Source organism: Pristiophorus japonicus, chromosome 21, assembly GCF_044704955.1.
Source record: "Pristiophorus japonicus isolate sPriJap1 chromosome 21, sPriJap1.hap1, whole genome shotgun sequence".
NCBI classification, from domain to species: domain Eukaryota; kingdom Metazoa; phylum Chordata; class Chondrichthyes; family Pristiophoridae; genus Pristiophorus; species Pristiophorus japonicus.
Genome location: NC_091997.1, coordinates 85818934 through 85841587, shown reverse-complemented (window position 1 = coordinate 85841587; position 22654 = coordinate 85818934). Strand labels below are relative to the sequence as shown.

Here is a 22654-nt window from a genome sequence, read left to right as displayed (position 1 = left end):
CTGTGCTGTATATCCTATGTAACCCTATGTAGCAAACCCCTAGGTGCATCAGATTGATAGGAGTTTCCAACTTGACTTCCAAGGGGTGGAGCCTCAGATAACCCTTTGTACAAGACCAACATCATCGAGGAGAGGAGGGATACCATGAGCAGGGACTCCCCACACAAGGTCCCCCTCACCCGGTGATTCCTTAGAAGCTGGCATGTGAAGTGAGTTGAGGTAATTCCTCCACTTTGCCCGCAGTAGTGAATAGTTGCACAATTATTGAGCCACCTGGAACGCGTGGGCACTGATGGTGTGTCAGTGGTCATACTTGTGCTCCCCACCTTGTTACACAAAGCATTTGTGCCAAGTTATGACAGGAGTATCCCAGAAGTGTATCAATAATTACAGCATCTTGGAACGTATCAATATTTGCACAGAGTCCCTTGGAATGTATCAATATTTGCAGTATCTTGGAATGTATCAATATTTGTAGAGTTTCCTTGAAAGTATCAATAATTGCAGAGGGTCATTGGAATGTATCAATATTTGCAGAGGCTCCCTTGGAATGTATCAATATTTGCAGAGGGTCCCTTGGAATGTATCAATATTTGCAGAGGGTCCCTTGGAATGTATCAATATTTTCAGGGGGTCCCTTGGAATTTATCAATATTTGCAGAGGGTTATTGGAATGCATCAATTTTTGCAGAAAGCCTTTGGAATGTATCAATTTTTGCAGAAAGTCAATGGAATGTATCATTATTTGCAGAGGTTCCTTGAAAGTATCAATATTTCAAGAGTGTCATTGGGCTGTATCAATATTTGCAGAAGCCCTTTGACATATCTAAGTATTTGCAGAGGATCATTGGAATGTAGCAATATATGCCGAGGAAGTACAAAGGGTGGGCAGTTTGGAGCAGCGGCAGATCGGGAGCAGCCAGCTGCAGCAGGGTAAAAGAACAAAGAAAAAACAATTAAAATCAAAGTGTGACGTCACAGCCAAGCAGGTAAGTGATTGGCTGGTGGATTGGTGAGTATTTTTTCTTTTTCTTTTCTTTCTTTTCTTTAAGAAACCTTGGGCACTGTTATAAGTTAGGAACTACAATTAAATATATGTGATCTTTATTATCTAAGGAGAACCAATGAACTAAATCAGCTGTTTGCTGAGTAGCGGCTGGCTGTGTTTTGCTAAGGTTTAGAGTTTACTTCTACTCGATCGTTGCGAATGTAACTCGAGGCATGGCAGGGCAGCTTAGTCCCGTGGATTGCACATCCTGTGGCATGTGGGAAATCCTGGATGCTTTGCGCAGCCTGGATGACCACGTGTGCACGAGGTGTCTCCAGCTGAGCTGCACCAACTTGAGCTCCGTGTTTTGGAGCTTGAGCAGCAGCTGGAGTCACTGCGGTGCATCCGCGAGACTGAGAGCTACGTGGATAGCACATTTCTAGAGGCGGTCACCCCACAGCTTAAGAGCGTGTAGGCAGATAGGGAGTGGGTGACCCCTGGACAGAAGAGGATGTCTAGGCAGGTAGTGGAGGAGTCTCCTGAGTCCATCTCGCTCTCCAACTGGTACCCTGTTCTGAGTACCGGTGAGGGCGATGGTGGCTCTGGGGAGTGCAGCCAGAGCCAAGTCCATGGCAACACGGGTGGCTCAGCTGCACAGCGGGGGGAGAGGAAGAAGAATGGAAGAGCTATAGTGGTAGGGGATTCGATAGTCAGGGGAGCAGACAGGAGTTTCTGCAGCCGCAGACATGACTCCAGGATGGTTTTGCCTCCCTGGGGCCAGGGTCAAGGATGTCACAGAGTGGCTGGAGGGCATTCTGGGGGGAGAGGGTGAACAGCCAGAGGTCGTGATCCACATTGGTACCAATGACATTGGTAGGAAGAGGGATGAGGTCCTGCATGCAGAGTTTAGGGAGCTAGGCGAGAGATTAAAAAGCAGGACCTCAAAGGTAGTAATCTCCGGATTACTCCCAGTGCCATGAGCTAGTGAGTACAGAACTAGAAGGATAGAGCAGATGAATACGTAGCTGGAGAGATGGTGCAGGTGGGAGGGCTTTAGTTTTCTGAGGCATTAGGACCGCTTTTGGGGGAGGTGGAATCTGTATGGGTTGCACCTCAACAGCGCCGGGACCAATATCCTGGCGGGGTGGTTTGCTAATGCTGTTGGGGAGGGTTTAAACTAGCTTGGCAGGGAGATGGGAATAGATTCAGTAGGGAGGGAAGAAAAGCTGAAATTAGAAAGCAAAGATAAAAAAAGTAAGTTTGAAGGAGAGAGGAAACAAGCAGGAAAAAAGGGTAAAAAAAAACAAATTTAAATGCACTTTGTCTAAATGCATGTTGCATTTATAACAAAATAGATGAGTTGAAGGCACAAATTGAGACAAATGGGTATGATCTGATAGCCATTACAGAGACCTGGTTGCAAGGTAACCAGGACTGGGAATTAAATATTCAGAGGTAAATGACAATCCGGAGGGACAGACAGAAAGGAAAAGGAGGTGTTGATAAAGGATGGAATCACTGCAATAGTGAGAAACGATATTGGCTCAAATGATCAGGATGTTGAAACAGTTTGGGTGGAGATAAGGAATAATAAGGGGAAAAAGTCACTGGTGGGCGTAGTCTATAGGCCCCTAACAGCAGCAACTCTGTTGGTCGGAGCATAAATCAGGAAATTGTGGGGGCTTGTAAAAAGGGAATAGCAGTAATCATGGGTGATTTTAACCTCCATGTTGATTGGACAAATCAAATTGGTCAGGGTAGCCTTGAGGAACAGTTCATCGAGTGCAGAAGGGGGAGAAGGGGGAGGGGGGGAGAAGGGGGAAGGGGGAGGGGGGGAGAAGGAGGAGGGGGAGAAGGGGGGGAGGAGGAGAAGGGGGAGGGGGAAAGGAGATGGTGGGGGGAAGGAGATAGGGGGAAAGGAGATGGGGGGAAAGGAGATGGTGGGGGGAAGGAGATGGGGGTGAAAGGAGATGGTGGGGGGGAAAGGAGATGGTGGGGGGGAAGGAGATGGCGGGGGGGGAAAGGAGAAGGGGGAGGGAGGCTGAAGGGGCCGGGCCCGGCCGGGCCCAAGACTTTGGGCATGGCCCGTCACCAGCATCAGATTTACAGGTAGGTGGCGTTGGGTCGGGTCGCGATCGTGGGTCGGGTCGTGGGGAGCGTGGGTCGGGTCGGGGGGGTGGTGGGAGGGAGGTCGGTTCAGTTCGGGTCGGGGGGGATGGAAGCGGGAGTCGGGTCGGGTCCAGTCCGGGGGGTCGGGTCCGGTCCGGTCCGGGGGGTCGGGTCCAGTCCGGTCCGGGGGCGGCGGGGTGGGGGGGGTGGGAAGCGGGAGTCGGGTCGGTGTTGGTGTCGGTGTCGGGGTCGGGTCCGGTCCGGAGGCGGGGGCGGGAAGCGGGAGTCGAGTCGGGTCGGGAGGAAGCAGGAGCTGGCCGTGGGAGTGGCCTTATTCACGCAGCCCCAGTGAGGCCATTGGGCCAGGGCTAGGGGCTGCGTGCTTCGGGCCCCTCCCACACAGTTTCGGGCGCCTGGAGCTACTGCACATGCGCGCCCACTGTAGCGCGCATGTGCAGAGGTCCCGGCACTGTTTTCAGCGCAGGGACTCGGCTCCGCCCCCTACAGCTCCTGCTGTGCTGCGCCGAGCTGCAAACGACCTGCAGAGAGCCGGAAAATTTGGAAGTTTTTTTTAGGCGCATGTTGTGGCGCGAAAAACGGGCGTCCAGGTCGGGACTGTGCTGTTCTAGACGCGGCTCAAAACTTGGGCCCAATGGGACCAAAGGCAGATAAATCCACTGGACATGATGACTTGCATCCTCGGGTTTTAAGAGAAGTAGCGGCAAGGATTGTGGATGCATTGGTTGTAATTTACCAAAATTCCCTAGATTCTGGGGAGGTCCCAGCAGATTGGAAAACTGCAAATGTAACGCTCCTATTTAAAAAAGGAATCAGACAAAAAGCAGGAAATTTTAGACCAGTTAGCCTAACATCTGTGGTTGGGAAGATGTTGGAGTCCATTCTTAAAGAAGCAGTAGCAGGACATTTGGAAAAGCAAAATTCGATCAGGCAGAATCAGCATGGATTTGTGAAGGGGAAGTCATGTTTGACAAATTTGCTAGAATTCTTTGAGGATGTAACCAACAGGGTGGATAAAGGGGAACCAGTGGATGTGGTATATTTGGACATCCAGAAGGCATTTGACAAGGTGCCACATAAAAGGTTAATGCACAAGATAAATTTCACCGGGTTGGTGGTAATATATTAACATGGATAGAGGATTGGCTAATGAACAGAAAATAGAGAGTAGGGCTCTCTGGTTCATGCTCGGGTTGGCAATGAGTGGGGTGCTGCAGGGATCATTGCTGGGACCTCAACTATTTACAATCTATATTAACGACTTGGAAGAAGGGACTGAGTGTAACGTAGCCAAGTTTGCCGACGATACAAAGATGGGAGGAAAAGCAATGTGTGAGGAGGACACACAAAATCTGCAAAAGGACAAAGACAGGCTAAGTGAGTGGGCAAAAATTTGGCAGATGGAGTATAATGTGAGGTTATCCACTTTGGGGGCAAAAGCGCGCAGACAGAATATTATCTGAATGGTGGCAGATTAGGAAAAAGGGAGGTGCAACGAGACCTGGGTGTCATGTTGCATCAGTCATTGAAGGTTGGCATACAGGTGCAGCAGGCGGTAAAGAAGGCAAATGGTATGTTGGCCTTCATAGCTAGGGGATTTGAGTATAGGAGCAGGGAGGTCTTACTGCAGTTGTACAGGGCCTTGGTGAGGCCTTACCTGGATTATTGTGTTCACTTTTGGTCTCCTAATCTGAGGAAGGACTATTGAGGGAGTGCAGTGAAGATTCACCAGACTGATTCCCGGGATGGCCGGACTGACATATGAGGAGAGACTGGATCAACTGGGCCTTTATACATTGGAGTTTAGAAGGATGAGAGGGGCTCTCATAGAAACATATAAGAATTTGACGGGACGGGACAGGTTAGATGCGGGTAGATTGTTCCTGATGTTGGGGAAGTCCAGAACCAGGGGACACAGTCTTAGGATAAGGGGTAGGCCATTTAGGACTGAGATGAGGGGAAACTTCTTTACTCAGAGAGTTGTTAACCCGTAGAAATCCCTGCCGCAGAGAGTTGTTGATGCCGGTTCGTTGGATATATTCAAGAGAGAGTTAGATATGGCCCTTACGGCTAAAGGGATCAAGGGGTATGGAAAGCAGGAAAGGGGTACTGAGGGAATGATCAGCCATGATCTCATCGAATGGTGGTGCAGGCTCGAAGGGCCAAATGGCCTACTCCTGCACCTATTTTCTATGTTTCTATGTTTCTATGTTTCATGGGTTTGCTTGGAATATATCAATATTTGCAGAGGGTCATTGGAAGGTATCAATATTTCCATGGTTGCTTGGAATGTATCAATATTTCTGCATTTCTGATTTCTTATCTGCATCAAGTTCTGGACAAACCAGAACTTTACCAGCTTCAAAGTTGGAAAAACCAAAGCCATCCCGTTAGGTTCCAGTACATACTGACCCTATTTGACCCTGAGCTGAACTTGAAACAAACATCCAGCCCACCACCAGATGTTGTGACTCCCCCTTCCAAACAGTGCCTGCCTCCATTCCCACCTCATCCTCAGTGTCGCTGGAACTCTCCTCCAAAGCTTCATCACCATGGCCATGGACATCTACAATCCTTTCCTCATCAGCCTCCTGAACTTCACCGATAACAGACTCAGTCGGAACCCATTATCCACATTCTGTCTCACATGGCATCCTACTCACTAATCACTCCTGTCCTCACTGACCTCCCCCCAGGCACTGAATTCAAAACCGTCCTTTACCCTCCTAGGACAGTATCCCAGGCCCAACTATCCTCAGCTGCTTCATCAATGACCTACTCTCCATCATGACAGAAGTGGGGCTGTTCACTCATGATTTCACAGTGTTCCGCTCCATTCACAACTCCTCAGATATTGTAACAGTCCGTGCCCACATGCAGCAAGACCGGGACAACGTCTAGGCTTAAGCTGATAAGTGGCAAGTAACAATTGCACCACACAAGCGCCAGGCAATGACCATCTCCAAACAGATTCTAACCACCTCTATTGATATTCAATGGCATTACCATAGTTGAATCTCACACCATCAACATCCAGGGGAGGTCATCATTCATCAGAAACAAAACTCAACCAGATATATAAATGATGTGACAACAAGAGCAGGTCAGAGGCTGGATATTCTGTGATGAGTGTCTTACCTCCTGAATCCCAAACCCTCTCCACCATCTACAAGGCACAAGTCAGGAGTGTGATGAAATACTCTCCACTTTTGGATGAGTGCAGCAGCAACAACTTTCAAGAAGCTCAACACCATCCAGGATAAGACAGATCGCTTGTTGACACCCCATCCATCCACCAGATTAAATATACACTCCCTCCACCACTGGCATAGCATACAAATATAAGAACATAAAAAGTAGAAGCTGAAGTAGGTCATTTGGTCCCTTGAGTCTGCTCCGCCATTCAGCAAGATCATGGCTAATTTTCTACCTCAATCCACCTTCCCGCAGTATTCCCATATCCCTTAATTCCCTTTGTTCCCAAAAATGTATCGACCACTATCTTGAATATATGCAACAGCTCTCTGGGGTAGAGAATTCCAAGATTCACACCCCTTTGAGGAAATGTCTGCTTATCTCAGTCCTAAATGGCGTACCTTTTATTCTGTGACTGTGATCCCGTGTTCGAGATTCCCCAGCCTGGGGAAACAATTTCCCAGCATTAGCCCTGTCAAGCCCCTTAAGAAATTTATATTTTTCAATTAGATCACCTAAACTCAAAGGAATATAGGCTTAGTCTACTCAATCTCTCCTCATATGGCAATCCCCTCATCCCAGGAACCTGTCTAGTGAATCTTCGCTACAGCCCCTCTAAGGCAAGGATGTCTTTCCTGAGGTAAGGAGACCAGAACTGTACACAGTACTCCAGGTGTAGCCTCACCAATGCCCTGTATAATTGTAGTAAGACTTCTTTACTTTTATATTCTAATCCCTTTGTAACAAAAGCTAACATACCATTTGCTTTCTTAGTTGCTTGCTGTACCTGAATGTTAACTTTCTGTGATTCATGTACAAGGACCCCCAGGTCCCTCTGAGTGCAAACATTTCCCAGTCTCTCACCATTCAAAAGATATTCTGCATTTTTGTTTTTCCTACCAAAGTGGTTAACTTCACACTTCCATTCTATTCCATTTGCCATGTTCTTGTCCACTCAGTCAACCTGTCTATATCTCTCTGCAGCCTCTTTGCGTCCTCCTCACAGCTTATTTTCCCACCTAACTTTGTATCATCAGGAAACTTGGATATTTTACACTCAACTCCTTCATCTAAGTCATTAAACAGCTGAGGCCCCAGCACTGATTCTTGTAGTTACAGCCTGCCAACCCGAAAAAGTCCCGTTTATTCCTACTCTATGTTTTCTGTCCATTAACCAATCCTCAATCCATGCTGATATATTACCCCCAAGTACCATGAGTCCTAATTTTGACTAATAACCTCTTCTGTGGCACCATATCGAATGCTTTTTGAAAATACAAAACCACTGATTCCCCCTTATCAATCTTATCAGTTACATCTTCAAAAAACTCTTAACAGATTTGTCAAACATGATTTCCCTTTCATAAAACAATATTGACTCTGCGTAATCATATTATGATTTTCTAATTGCCCTGATACCACGTCCCTAATAATTGATTCTAGCATTTTGCTTACTACTGATGTCAGGCTAAGTGGCTAGTTACCTATCTCTCCATGGCTTCATCTGACTTTGGCCTCCTCTGTGGCCCACTGCATTGATTTAAGAAACCTTATCCTTCACCACCACTTGCTCAGCCCTCAGCCTTTATGCCCCACACTCTGCTATTCTCTCCCTTAACCCCTCACCCTCCACCTTGGCACATCTTTGGCATCTGCAAAAGGTTCTTTAAAACTTACCTCTTTAACCGAGACATTTGCCACTTCCACTCACTCTCCTCCTACATCGAGCTCACGTCCTTCCCTGCATTTCCACATTTACAAAACACCGCACGACCTTGCCCCACTTTAGATGCTCTCTATAAATTCAAGTTCTTTTTCACATGCTGTCAACTGTGCTTCAGTGGGTAGGCATTTTGTTTCTGAGTCAGAGGGTTGTAGGTTCAGGTCCCACTTCAGAGACTTGAGTGCAAAATCTACGCCGACCCTCTGAGAGAGTGCTGCACTGTCAGAGGTGCCATCTTTTGAATGAGCTGTTTAGCCGAGGCCCCGTCTACCCACTCAGGTGGACATTAAAGGTCCCATCACACTATTTTGAAGAAGAGCAGGGGAGTTATCCCCGCTGCCCTGGTGAATAGTTATCACCCAACCAACATTACTAAAACAGATTATCTGCTCATTCTCATACTGCTGTTTGAGGGACCTTGCTCAGCGTAAACTGCAACGTTTCCGACAGCAGTGACTACACTTCAAAAAAAGGACTTAATTGGCTGTAAAATGCTTTGGAATGTCCTGAGGTTGTGGAAGGTATATGCAAATCTTTTTTCTTGTAATCAACAGGTTTCTGATCAGCACATTTAGATTATCAGAAAGATAATTTCTGTTTGCATTGTGTTCAGAGGCTCATTTTCTGCTAGTTAAGATGATAAGCTGCGATGGAGAAGTTAGCAGAGCTCTGATTGGTTGGGTTAAATTCCTGAACAGAGGGTATCATGGAGCGGCTGTTATGGATCTGTGTTTGCAACTTGAGCATCTGACACACGCAACCCCCCCCCTGTAATGGCCCTGACAGACTGCACCTAGAAACTCTCCACTCACTGGCCCCAAGTTTAGGACCGCGCTGAAAACGGCGCAGCCCCGAGCTGGACGCCTGTTCTTCACGCCTAAAAGTGCGCAGGAAAAAAACTGCGAGATTCTCCGGCTCCTTGGAGCTCTAACTCAGCTTGGCGCAGCGCGCACATCACAGCAGGGGGTGGAGCCAGACACTCGCGCCGATTCCCTAAGCAGTGGGGGACGGGTCTAATTCAAATGAGCCAACGTCGTGCCGGCAACCCTGCGCATGCGCGTTGGAGCGTGCACGCACACGCAGTGTGAAACAAACATTGGCACTCGGCCATTTTTAAAGGGACTGGAGGAAAAGTGAAGATTTGTCTCTTGGACCCCTGGAAAGGCTTGTGATTTAATTTTTGTGATATTTTTGTGTGTGAGGGAGTGCTTTTAGCAGCACTGTTGAATAAATCACCTGCTGAAATCAGTGAGTTCAGCTTTTCACTGCTAAACTTGCAGAACCGGTGCTGCATTGGTGCATGCAAATTAAGGACTGTGTGTTTTGAGAAATAAGAGTGAACGTCCACCAAGAACAAAGAATTTCTTGCATGAGGAAGTAAAGATATTAGTCAATGTAATTGAGCAGAGATGGCAGGAGCGAGATACCAGCAATAGGGGTTGCATAAAAGTGCCACCAAAAGAAATGAAGAAACAGTGGAACCAAGTTACAGAAGATTACTGCGCAGTGGTGCATACCATGAGACCTGGAAGCCAGTGTAAAAAGAAATGGCATGACCTTGGTCAAGTAGTTAGTGTAAGTAATATTTCCCATTTTTAATTTAATCGTAATTGTAACCTGGCTATCTGTATATCCCAACTTGCAGACTGACACACTCTGTAAAAAGTTAGATTTTACTCTTTGCAGAAGAAATTGGCCCACAACAAAAGGGAGGCAACTCGGACAAGAGGAGGCATGCCCAATCTGCATCCACTGACACCCTTGGAACAGAGGGAAGCTGCTATGATGAGTGGTACATGGAGAAAAGCAATCAGTACAGCACAAGCTGGGCCTGCACACGAGGAAGAGGGTAAGTCCTGAAAATGCATCGTGGCCCTTTAAATCAACCTGCTGCCTGACCTGCTATGTGTGAGAGTACTCATGCCATCCATCCGGCCCCCTCCCTTGCTGTTAAACATTTGACTGTTCTGATATATTTTGCAGAACATGATGATGATGATGATGATGATGATGATGACGATGTTGATGATGATGACGATGACGGTGCTGCTGCTTCCAACCCTGAGGATCCTGAGGGTACAGAACAAGGACCAGTACAACCAGATGTGGATGAACCAGACTGGATGATGGCAGCGATGACTGAAATGTCTGCAGGGGAGAGCTTCTAAATTAATGTTTATGAGCCCCCATCAAGGGGCATCAGAGTTTCAATCCCTAGCATAGGTCTTGGTTCCACCTTCCATGGTTTTGCTTCCGATGTTGCGGGTCCCAGTGGTGCTGCTGGTATAATGCAGCATTCTACAGTCAGTGCACTACCGTCCGAGCCTGCGCCTCCCTCTCGCATAGGTTCTGGCTCCATCTACTATGGTTTTGATTCCGACGCTGCGGGTCCCAGTGCTGCTGCTGATATCATGGAGCAGTTTATACTCATTCGTCCAACATCCCAGCCCATGGCTCGCACTCGAGTGCTGTTGTCTGGAACACCGAGCACCCCACCATCCCAGCCCGAGCCTCTCTCTCTAGTACTGCCGTCTGGAACACCGAGCGCCCCACCATCCCAGCCCGAGCCTCTCTCTCTAGTACTGCCGTCTGCAACACAGAGCGTCCTACCGTTCCAGCCCGAGCCTCTCCCTCTAGTTCTGCCGTCTGGTACACAGAGCGTCCCATAGTCCCAGCCCGCGCCTCCCTGTGTAGTGGTGCCACGAGGCAGACCCAGGCAGAGGAGAAGGAGATTGGAGACACGCTCTCCTGAGATGCAGCGTGCAACAGATGCGGCTCAGGTTGTGGCGTTGGGTATGGAGACCAATGAGCTTACCCGATCACTCATCGGTGGCGTCAGTGCAGTGGGTGAAGAGTTGACGGTCCTGACAGGAGAAATAGCAGTAATGGCACGGGAACTTAGGGAGGGAATGTCCGAGGGAGTGCAATCGACGGCACAGGCCGTCAGGGAGGGCCTGGTTGAGGTAGCTGCTGCAATAAGGGCACACAGCCCGGCCAATCAAATAACACCCCTATGAGGAAGTGAACATTCACTGAGATATGGATGAGACATGGATGCAGCCTTTCTTTGCTGCTTTTGTTCTTGTTCTTGATGTAGCTGTAGTAGCGTTTTTCAAATTGAAATTGTTTTGTAAGTTTTGTAACTTTACAACTTATTAGTGATCTTATGGTTTTTAAGTGAACTTATAGTGTAAATGCTCTCATATTTTTTTGTATCTTTAATTTTGCACCTAAAAAGTGATCCTGCAGTTTAAGTGTTCTTCAGAGTGTAAGATTTTTCACATTGAAACTGTTTTGTAAGTTTTGTAACTTTACAACTTATAAGTGATCTCAGGGTTTTCAAGTGATCTTATAGTGTAAATGCTCTTAAATTCTGTAACTTATTTAATTTTGCATCTAAAAAGTGATCTTGAAGTTTAAGTGATCTTAAGAGTAAGATTTTTCACATTGCGATTGTTTTGTAACTTTTGTAACTTTACAAGTTTATAAGTGACCTTAAAGTTTTTAAGTGATCTTCAAGAGTCATATTAAAAAGTATAGTTTGATACAACAAATATTTTATTACAGTGACGTTAACTTTTCAATAAAATATTTTTTCATTAAAACTTCCATTAACTGTTCCAACACAACGTCGGAACAACTGCAAAGAATAAACATGTCCATGTGCAAAAGTGGTCGCAGAGCCCTCAGGCATCAGTAGTTGAAGCGTTCACGGATGAGCTGCTGGCGCAAGGCTCGAGCAATCGTTAAAGGGGCACGATGGACGGACCTTCTCCGACCTCGTGCTCCAGCATCAGGCACTTGCATGCTTTCCTGATCATCGTCATCATCCACATCCTGCTCTTCCGTAATATTATCATCAGGCACTGGACCCTCACATAGGTCTTCAGGTTCCACTACCAGCTCCTGCTGCCTCATGATGGCTAAATTATGAAGCATGCAGCACACAACAGTGAAGTGACCGACAATCTGAGGAGAGTATAGCAGCTGTCCTCCAGAATGGTCCAGGCATCGGAAACGCTGTTTCAATATGCCAATGGATCTCTCAATGATGATGCGTGTCGCAATGTGCGCCATGTTGTATTGACGGTCAGCTTCTGTCCGTGTCACGCGTAGGGGCGTCATGAGCCAGGTGGTCAGGCCGTACCCTTTGTCTCCCAGTAGCCAGCTCTGCCCTTCTGGCTGCTGCTCAAACATGTCAGATATAACGCTGTCGCGTAGGATGAACGCATCGTGGGTGCTGCCAGGGTATCTCGCATCGACTGACATGATGCGCTGCTTGTCGTCACACACGAGCTGCACATTGATAGAGTGGAAACCTTTCCTATTTCGGTACTGCTCAGAATCCTCCACAGGTGCTCGCAAGGCTATATGGGTACAATCAATGCAGCCCTGGGAAGCCAGCAATCCTGAAGAAGCCCACAGCCCTCTCATGGATCGCTTGTGCGGTCATTGGGAAATTGATGAAGTCATTCCTTCGCACATACAGTGCAGCTGTGACCTGGTAAATGCAGGCATGTATTGCACGTTGAGAGATGGCACACACATCTCCAGTTGTAGCCTGAAACGATCCCGAGGCATAGAAAGAAAGTGCAGCTGTTACCTTCACTGCAACAGACAGGGCAGTTGGCATTCTGCTTTTGGGCTGCAAATCTGCTCTCACCATATCACAGATCTCAGTGAACGCAGCCTTTTCACACAATCAGCCTCGCTCATGTCCAGGTACGAGCGCCTGGCTCGATATTGTCGACGTGGGTAAGGTCTCCTGCCCATCAGCCTACGGGTTACGATGTTCCTGGTGCGGTGAGCTCTAATCAATTCTCTCCTATGCAGTGAATTGATGGCAAACCATTGCATAATACGTGGTGTTGACAATGCAGCACCCATTCTGCAAATTTAAGTATAAAACTGTCTATGTGGCTGCCTCTCCCTGGCCAAATGGCCTCAGTCCCCTCATAGCTCGAAAGCTGCTGCTGTATCTTCGGCTGCCATCGAGCCACTGACGCCGCCCCTATCGTGTGGCCGAATGGCCTCAACCCCCTTCGAAAGCTGCGTGCGTGTTGATTCCTCGGCTGCCGGCCAGCCACTAACGGAATGTAGGCCTGCCTGAAGCACCACAGCTCAGCTCGAAGGCTGCTTGTTGCTGCTGTGGGGCTGCCGTCGAGACACTGACACCACCCCTGCCTGTCTCCAACATGAAAGGCCTGCCTGAAGGTTGCTGCTGTTTCGCACAGGTCGGAACATGGATTATTTAATCTTTTCTTTGCTTATAAATTTTTATTCAGGTTGGATTTATTTGTATAATATTTGTATAAGTATAACTAACATAGAAACATAGAAAATAGGTGCAGGAGTAGGCCATTCGGCCCTTCTAGCCTGCACCGCCATTCAATGAGTTCATGGCTGAAGGATTGATTGTAGAATTTAATGACTTCCCTTCCCCCCGTCTCCCCCCCCCCCGCCCTCGTTCCCTACGCCGAATTTGTAACCTACGCCTGATTTTCTAAAGTGTAGACAAGGTTTTTTCGAACGTACAAAAATCTTCAATTACTCCATTCTACTTTAGTTTGGAGTGAGTTTTCACTGCCTAAACTTTAAAAACAGGCGTAATGGCCGGACACGCCCCCTTTTGAAAAAAAAATTCTGTTCCAAAGTGAAACTGTTCTAACTGACTAGAACTGGAACAAACTAAATGCCGAGAATTCAAATTTCTAAGATATTCCATTCTAAACCAGTTGCTCCAAAAAAACAGGAGCAACTCAACTGAAACTTGGCCCCACTGACCCAGGTGTGTCTGTACTATAGATCACTATTACGCCAGAGCTCGAATAAACACCAAACCACATCTCCCAGTCAGACTCGGTTGTAACTTAGCCGTGTTTGGACTGAGGTTAGGGGCAGACGTCACTTATCATTTGAGGAACAGAATCTGTCGGCAGACCGCCCATATTACACAGAGTCTGTTTAGAAACAAATTGCAGAGTATGGTTACAAATCCCCCTTTACACAGTGTCGGTTTCCATTTCCTTACAGAACAATCGCGGAATGGACGGTCTGTAATGTACAGAAAGCTCTGAGCTGCTCCATTTTGCCAGTGGTGCTGATTTCGAGCCCTGGTCCGAGTGGTGTCGTGGGCCCCGCCTAGTGTGGTCTCCACCCTTTAATGGTGTGAGGCTCGGCTGAGTCATCAAATATAATTGTTACTTTCGAGTTCCCAATAATCGAGCCTGAGCATAAAATCTTACACAGAATTACATGGAATGTTCGGCACAGAAACAGGCCATTCGGCCCAACTGCTCCATGCCGCATTTATGCTCTGCACGGACTTCCCACCCCCTCTCTCCATTAAAGCCCATCAGCAAATCCTTCTAACTCTTCTAAATCTTCCACTATTTCATTCCTAGAGTGAGATATGATTCTGTTGTAAGGGAAATTGGGATAGGATCAGCACTGTTCTTGTATTTCATCCCTGCACTGTTTTAAGACAGGAGTTGAACCAAAGACGTTTGCAGCACAGAAGGAGGCAATTGGGCCCATCGTGCCAGTGCTGGCTCTTTGCCAGAGCAAATCCATTGCCTCGCTCGCCCCACAGCCCCAAATCTTCCTCTGCTTCAAATGTTTTCCAGTTTTCCTTCAAAAGATGAAAATGTCTCTGCGTCAACCACTCCCTGTGGCAAAACAAACCTCTGTGTAAAAAATGTTCTCCTAATCTGTCTCCTCACTCTCTTAGTGCCAATTTTAAACTGACCACCCATGATTAAACCGTGTTAAAATGACCCAACAACAACTGTCATATGAGTACATTAAACATCCGCGTGAAAGCAGCACTGATGGCAATCAATATCCTTCAATCCTTATATTTCTGCGTTCAGGTACAGATAGAAACTGATATTTCCAGATAAACATGTTGAAGATTAGTTGAAAGTATGGATCCTTACCTACAACATGTTGGAACAGAAGGAAAAGACCCACAAACAGAGCACCAAGCGCCATTTCACATTCCTAGCTGGTTCAGAAGCTGGGTGCCTCTTTCACCATCACATTCTGGTCAGTGAGAGAAACAGAGAAGTGATGAAAGAGGAAATCCTCGTCCTCTTTTAACAACTCAACCACACTAAAAACGACTTGTATTTATATAACACCTTTTATTGTGTTCCTAACACAGATGAGGCTGCACACAGGGAGGTTAAAGTGACCTCAGTCTTTAATCAGACACTCCAGAGTGAGGAACAGGCCTTCGGGGCCGGCTTATAGACAGTGCTCCCAAGGGATGCTGGGATCCCTTGGGACTTCAGGGGATGAGCTCCGTGGTGGTGGAACATGGGAGTGCATGTTTTACAGATACACAACATCACTCCCCACCCAAAGTCAAAGTGAAAACTATTTACTAGGTGAGGCGGTTGGGAGCCTTTCTTTCCTTGGTGGACCGCCTTGGTACAAATGTCTGTTCTGGTGTGTTGGCTGTGCCCTCGCTGGGCTGGCGCAAATCCTGACCGTGCCATCACTTTTGAGTACTGGAACAATCGGGCTGGCCCACTCGCTGAATTCCACTGGGGAGATGATGCCCTCGCGTTGCAGCCTGTCCAGCTCGATTTCCACTCTCTCTCTCATCATGTGAGGTACCGCTCGCGCCTTGTGGTGAATGGGTCCTGCCTCTGGGACCAAATCGATCCGCACCTTCGCCCCGGAAAAGTTTCCAATGCCTGGCTGAAAAAGGGAAGGAAATTTGTTAAGAACCTGGGTACATGAGGCCTCATTGACATGTGATAGCGCTCGGATATCATTCCAGTTACAGCGGATTTTGCCCAGCTAGCTCCTTCCAAGCAGTGTGGGGCCATCGCCCGGGACAATCCAGAGTGGCAGTTCGTGCACCGTGCCCTCGTAGGTGACCTTGACCATGGCGCTGCCCAGGACAGTGATAAGCTCTTTGGTGTACGTTCTCAGTTTCATGTGGATGGGGCTCAGGGCTGGTCTGAATGCTTTGTTGCGCCACAGTCTCTCAAACATCTTTTTGCTCACGATAGATTGGCTAGCACCACTGTCCAGTTCTATGGCTACGGGTAAGGCATTCAATTTTACGTTTAGCATTATAGGTGGACATTTTGTTGAAAATGTGTGCACCCCATGTACTTCAGCATCTACCTCCTCTCTCTGAGGCTCGAAATTGCTTTGACCCACCATGGACTGATCTTCCTCTGCCACGTGGTGGTTAGCAGGTTTTGCAGAGCTTGCAAGCTCATTGGAGGTGCCCCATTGTTCCATAGCTCTTGCAAACATACCCTTTGAAGTGGCATGAATAGGCTGAATGGAAGCCTCCACAACGCCAACAAGGTGTGAATTGCCTTGCATTCATCCTTTTTTGGGGACTCTGAGTCATCTGGGTCACCTGAGGCCTGCTGGCAGTTGCAGATTCGTGGGTTCTGCCCTGTACATTTCTGCTCGCAAACACAGTTGCAGTTAATTTATGAACATTGCTAGCACTTGTGTGCTGAGAGATTTGTTTGGTGTTATCACTGGTGGACATAAACATCTGTGCTATCGCAATGGCCTTACTGAGGGTCGGTGTCTCTAAGTCAAAAGTTTTCATAGGATGGTCTCGTGGCCAATGCCCAGTACAAAAAGGTCTCTGAGCATTTGCTCCAGGTAGCCATCAAACTCACATTGTCCTGCAAGTCGCCTTAGCTTGGCGACGTAGCTCGCCACTTCCTGACCTTCAGATCACTGGCACGTATAGAACCGATACCTCGCCATCAGCACGCTCTCGCTCAGGTTAAGATGCTCCCAAACCAGTGTACACAGCTCCTCATACGACTTATCTGTGGGTTTCACCAGAGCCAGAAGATTCCTCATGAGGCTGTAGGTCGGTGCCCCGCAGACCATGAGGAGGACCGCTCTCCTTTTTGCAGCGCTTCCTTCTCCGTCCAGCTCGTTGGCTACAAAGTACTGGTCTAGCCATTCGACATAGGCTTCCCAGTCCTCACCCTCCGAGAACTTCTCCAGGATGCCCACAGTTTGTTGCATCTTTGCGTTGGATTCGTATTCTCGTCACCAGTTATTATGTTCCTATTATGAGGCTGCACACTGGGAGGTTAAAGTAACAGTGACCTCAGTCTTTAATCAGACACTCCAGAGTGAGGAACAAGCCTTAGGGGCCGGCTTATATAGAGTGTTCCCAAGGGATGCTGGGATGGTGGAACATGGGAGTGCATGCTTTACAGATACACAACACCTTTCATGTAGAAAAACGTCAGAAGGCGCTTCACAGGAGTGTTACAAACAACATTTGACACCAGGCCACATAAGGAGAAATTAGGGCAGATGACCAAAAGCTTGGTGAAAGAGATAGGTTTTGAGGAGCATCTTGAAGCAGGAAAGAGAGCTAGAGAGGCGGAGAGGTTGATGGAGAGAATTCCAGAGTTTTGGGTCTTGGCAGCTGAGCGATTGAAGTCGGGAATGCTCAAGAGGCTAGAATTAGAGGACCGCAGATATCTTGGGGGTTGTGGGGCTGGAGGAGATTACAGAGATAGGGAGGGGGCGAGGCCATTGAGGGATTTGAAAACAAGGATGAGAATTTTTTAATCGAGGCTTTGCTTAACCGGGAGCCAATGTAGGTCAGGTTGATGGGTGAACGGGACATGGTGCAAGTTAGGAAATGGGCAGTAGACTTATGGATGACTCAGATGATGTGTGTGCACTGATGTTGTATTAATGAGCCTGGGGACAGTGGTTGGGCTGTTCGTTCAACTCTCCAGTCACAGAAGGGACTGGGGAAGTGAGAGGCTCTGAAATACAATGTGTACTCTATGAGCATGCCACTGTGCAGCACAGTGATAGTGAGTGCTCACTTGGCAGTCGTGTCATAAGAACATAAGAAATAGAAGCAGGAGTCGGCCATTTGGCCCCTCGAGCCTGCTCCGCCATTTAATAAGATCATGGCTGATCTGATCATGGACTCAGCTCCACTTCCCTGCCCGTTCCCCAAAACCCTTTACTCCCTTATCGCTCAAAAATCTGTCTATCTGCGCCTTAAATATATTCAATGACCTGGCCTCCACAGCTGTCTGGAGCAGAGAATTACTTAGATTTACAACCCTCATCTCAGTTTTAAATGGGCGGCCGCTTATTCTAAGACTATGTTCCCTAGTTTTAGTTTCCCCTATGAGTGGAAATATCCTCTCTGTATCCACCTTGTCGAGCCCGCTCATTATATTATAAGTTTCAATAAGATCACCTCTCATTCTTCTGAACTCCAGTGAGTATAGGTCCAACCTGCTCAACCTATCTTCATAAGTGAACTCCCTCATCTCCGGAATCAACCTAGTGAACCTTTTCATTTTCCACTGGCCACTTAGATCAACACCCAGTGCAGGAAAAATAGTGAAACACTTTCTGAAACATTGAAGGAGGCTTTCCATTAATCCACCCACCGGGAAAGTGATGGGATCGAGCGCTACAATGGTTTTACAACTCACCCAATTTTACCCTCCATTGAAATCTGTGGAGAGTAATCTTGGGCAGGGTGTAAATATGGCATTACACCATAGGAGCCCCCCCAGCCCCCCCTGCTCCCCCGCCCCCGGCGAGTTAGCCTAAAATTACACTTAGCCTCTCACCACACATAAAGCATTTGTTCTGTAAGATAAGTGAAAGCTCTAGTTTCTGAAACCATGCAAACAAAATACTCCTTTTTGTGGGTACTCGGGTCCCCTCCCTCACCATTGTTTCCGGTACATTGATGACTGTACCGGTGCTGTTTCTTGTTCTCTCCCTGAACTAGAAAATGTCATTTACTTTGCATCCAATTTTTACCCATCCTTCACCTTCACATGGTCCATCTCCGACTCTTCCCTTACCCTCCTTGACTTCTCTGTCTCCATTTCTGGAGATAGGCTATTGACAAACATTCACAATAAGCCCACTGACTCCCACAGCTACCTGGACTACACCTCCTCCCACCCCACATCCTGTAAAGGCTCCATTCCATTCTCCCAGTTTCTTCGTTTCTGTCATATATTCAACCATCATTGTAATCCATGTATAAACTGACCTAAGTTGTACACTGTGAGAACAATGACCACTAGGTGGTGAACTTGTGAGAGACACTCCTAACCTGGACTTTCAGGTATAAAAGGGGATGCTCCACCCACCTTCATCACTTGAGTGCTAGTGAATAAAGGTTACTGGTCACAGAGTGACCTTCTCTCAAGCATGGGCCTCGTCTGCATTTATACTGTATAGTAAGGACGTATCATTGGCGACGGGAAACTGGGATTTAAACCACGTGAGCATGGCCACTAGCAGCACAGACGAGAGGTAATGTGTTGGTGATGATTTTATTGAGAGACTACAGCAAAGTTTCGTCACTAAGGAATGGTTGGGACAGGAGTCGGCCGACAAACGCAGGGCTCAACTCCTGACGGTTTGTGGATCCAGGACGTATTGCCTGATGAAGGATCTTCTAGCGCCAGAGAAGCCGGCGGACAAAACGTTTGAAGAGCTCAGTAAGTTAATCGGGGAACACCTTCAACTGGCGAGCAGCATACACATGGCGAGACACCGGTTTTACATGCACCGGCGGCGAGAAGGGCAAAACGTTCCAGACTTTGTGGCAGATCTCCGGCGACTGGCGAGCCGATGTAAGTTCCCTGATACATGCAGAGTGGAGATGCTGCGAGACTTTTTTATTGAGTGCATCGGGCACGCTGGGGTTTTCAGGAAACTGATTGAAACCAAAGACTTGACCCTGGAAACGGCGGCCTTGATGGCCCAGACTTTTATCTCAGGGGAGGAAGAGACCAGAATGATGTTTGACAAAAATCTGGGCTCAAATGCAGCAAATGGACAGGGAGTTAACATTGTTAACGCAGCACACAGTTCTCCAGGCAGACAAGGGCAATCAGACATGCCCCAACATGTAGTCGAACCCTGTTTATCAGAATTTATCAGAGACAATGGCTAGCTGAACGGCGATTCACGCCATCACAAGGGACAATGAGGCCAGTAATGGGGCCATCAACATCTGTTAATGGTGTGCTTAAGGACAGTTACAGACACAGTCAGAGACGATGGACTGGTAATGGACCTTTTGTTTCCAACAACGGCTCATGTTGGAGGTGTGGAGGCACACACCCAGCCTGAGTTTGCAGGTATCAGCAATATACCTGCAGAAATTGCAACGTCAGCGGTCACTTGGCCCGTATGTGCAGGAAGCCTGCAGCCAGGGTGATGTACGAGAAGGATGGGCCCGATGTAAGCCCTACGAGGCCAAATGAACACTGGGGGAAATCGCTGGAAGCTGAAGTTCAGCGAGTTCATGTGGAGCACAAATACAGTTCATACACCAGGATGCCACCGATAATGATGAAAGTGCTCCTCAATGGCATCGCAGTATCAATGGAGCTAGACACGGGGGCCAGCTAGTCCCTGATGAGTATCAAACAGTTCAAAAAGTTGTGGGCGTCCAAGGCTAGGAGGCCAAAATTATCGCCGATTGACGCACAGCTACGGACATACACAAAGGAGATCATTCCGGTGCTAGGCAGTGCCACGGTAGTTGTGACCCACAAAGATTTGGAGAACAGGTTGCCACTCTGGATTGTCCCGATGGACGGTCCCGCACTACTTTGGAGGAGTTAGCTTGCTGTCATGAACTGGAAATGGGGCGATGTCAATGCAATTTCTTCTGTGGAGTGAGTATCATTCTCACAGGTCCTGGACAAATTTGACTCATTATTTCAACCCGGCATTGGCACTTTCATGGGGACCAAGGTAGTGATTCACATAAACCCGGACGCCAGGCCAGTACACCACAAGGCCAGAGCGGTGCCGTACTTGATGCTGGAAAAGATAGAAGGCGAATTGGACCGGATGCTGAGGGAAGGCATCATCTCGCCAGTCGAATTCAGTGACTGGGCGAGCCCAATTGTGCTGGTGCTCAAGGCGGATGGGTCGGTCAGGATATGTGGTGATTACAAGGCCACCATCAATCGGGTGTCACTCCAAGACCAGTAGCCGCTACTGAGAGCGGAAGACCTCTTTGCGACGCTATCTGGTGGCAAACTTTTTTCAAAATTGGACCTGACCTCAGCTTACATGACCCAGGAGCTGGCGAGTGAGTCGAAGAAGCTGACCACCATCACGACACACAAGGGGTTGTTTGAGTATAACAGATGTCCGTTCGGGATTTGTTCGGCCGCCGCGATCTTTCAACGAAATATGGAAAGGCTCCTCAAGTCGATTCCAGGGACCGTGGTTTTTCAAGACGACATCCTCATCACGGATTACGATACTGAAGAACACCTCCACAACCTGGAGGAGGTGCTACGCTGACTGGACCGGGTAGGGCTGCGACTGAAAAAGGCGAAGTGCGTCTTCCTAGCTCCAGAGGTAGAATTCCTGGGGATGAGGGTAGCAGCAGATGGGATCAGACCTACTGCGTCCAAGACGGAAGCGATCCAGAGAGCACCCAGATCCCGTAACAAGACGGAGCTGCGTTCGTTCCTGGGGCTCCTGAACTATTTTGGTAACTTTCTTCCCAAATTGAGCACGCTGTTAGAGCCAATACACGTGCTCGTACGCAAAGGTCGCGAATGGGTCTGGGGGGACCGCCAGGAAAGGGCTTTTGATAGAGCATGCAATTTATTATGCTCCAACAATCTGTTAACGCTATATGACTCATGTAAGAAACTTGTTTTAACATGCGATGCATCGTCCTATGGGGTCGGGTGTGTGTTGCAGCATGTTAATGCCAAGGGTCAGTTACAGCCAGTAGCTAATGCCTCCAGAAGTCTGTCCCAGGCAGAAAGGGGCTACGGGATGGTAGAAAAGGAGACGCTTGCATGTGTATACACAGTAAAGAAAATGCACCAGTACTTGTTTGGCAGGGAATTTGAGCTGGAGACAGATCACAAACCCCTAAGGTCCCTTTTGGCCGACAACAAGGCCATAAATGCAAACGCATCGGCCCGCATACAGAGGTGGGCACTCACGTTAGCCGCCTATGACTATACAATTCGGCACAGACCGGGCACTGAAAACTGCACCGATGCACTCAGCGGGCTCCCACTAGCCACCACTGAGGGGGCTACCGAGCAGGCTGCTGAGATGATCATGGCTGTTGAAGCTTTCGAAAGCGAAGGCTCACCTGTGACAGCCCGTCAGATTAAGGTCTGGACAAATAGAGACCCGCTACTGTCTTTAGTCAAGAAATGTGTCCTGAATGGGGACTGGGCAGCCACGTACGGGGCATGCCCTGAGGAATTTAAACCATTTCACAGGCGCAGGGATGAACTCTCGATTCAGGCCGATTGCCTACTATGGTGAAGCCGTGTAGTCATGCCCCAGATGGGCAGAGAGGTGTTCATCAGAGAACTCCACAACGAGCACCCGGGCATTGTCATGATGAAGGCAATTGCCAGGTCACACGTTTGGTGGCCAGGGATAGATGCAGACCTGGAACTTTGTGTTCGCAGGTACAATATGTGTGCCCAGCTGGGAAAGGGGCCTGGGAAGCCGTCCTTAGCCCCTGGTCCTGGGCCACCAAGCCATGGTCACACATCCATGTGGACTATGCAGTTCCTTTCATCGGAAAAATGTTTTTGGTTGTAGTAGGCGCCTACTCC

General features: G+C 48.1%; 1 protein-coding gene across 2 annotated transcripts in view; it reads right to left on the bottom strand.

Annotated features, from left to right (window-relative positions):
- LOC139233743 (uncharacterized) overlaps positions 1 to 22654 on the bottom strand; it is a 35937-nt gene that overhangs the window by 8398 nt on the left and 4885 nt on the right. The window contains exon 1 of one of the 2 annotated variants that reach the window (XM_070864216.1): positions 14972 to 15064. The exons of the other annotated variant lie outside the window; for it this stretch is intronic. Coding sequence (XP_070720317.1) covers positions 14972 to 15026 — 55 coding nt within the window. The 5' untranslated portion in view covers positions 15027 to 15064. Of the gene's footprint in view, positions 1 to 14971; positions 15065 to 22654 lie in introns of those variants that run through there. 2 annotated transcript variants of the gene reach the window in all.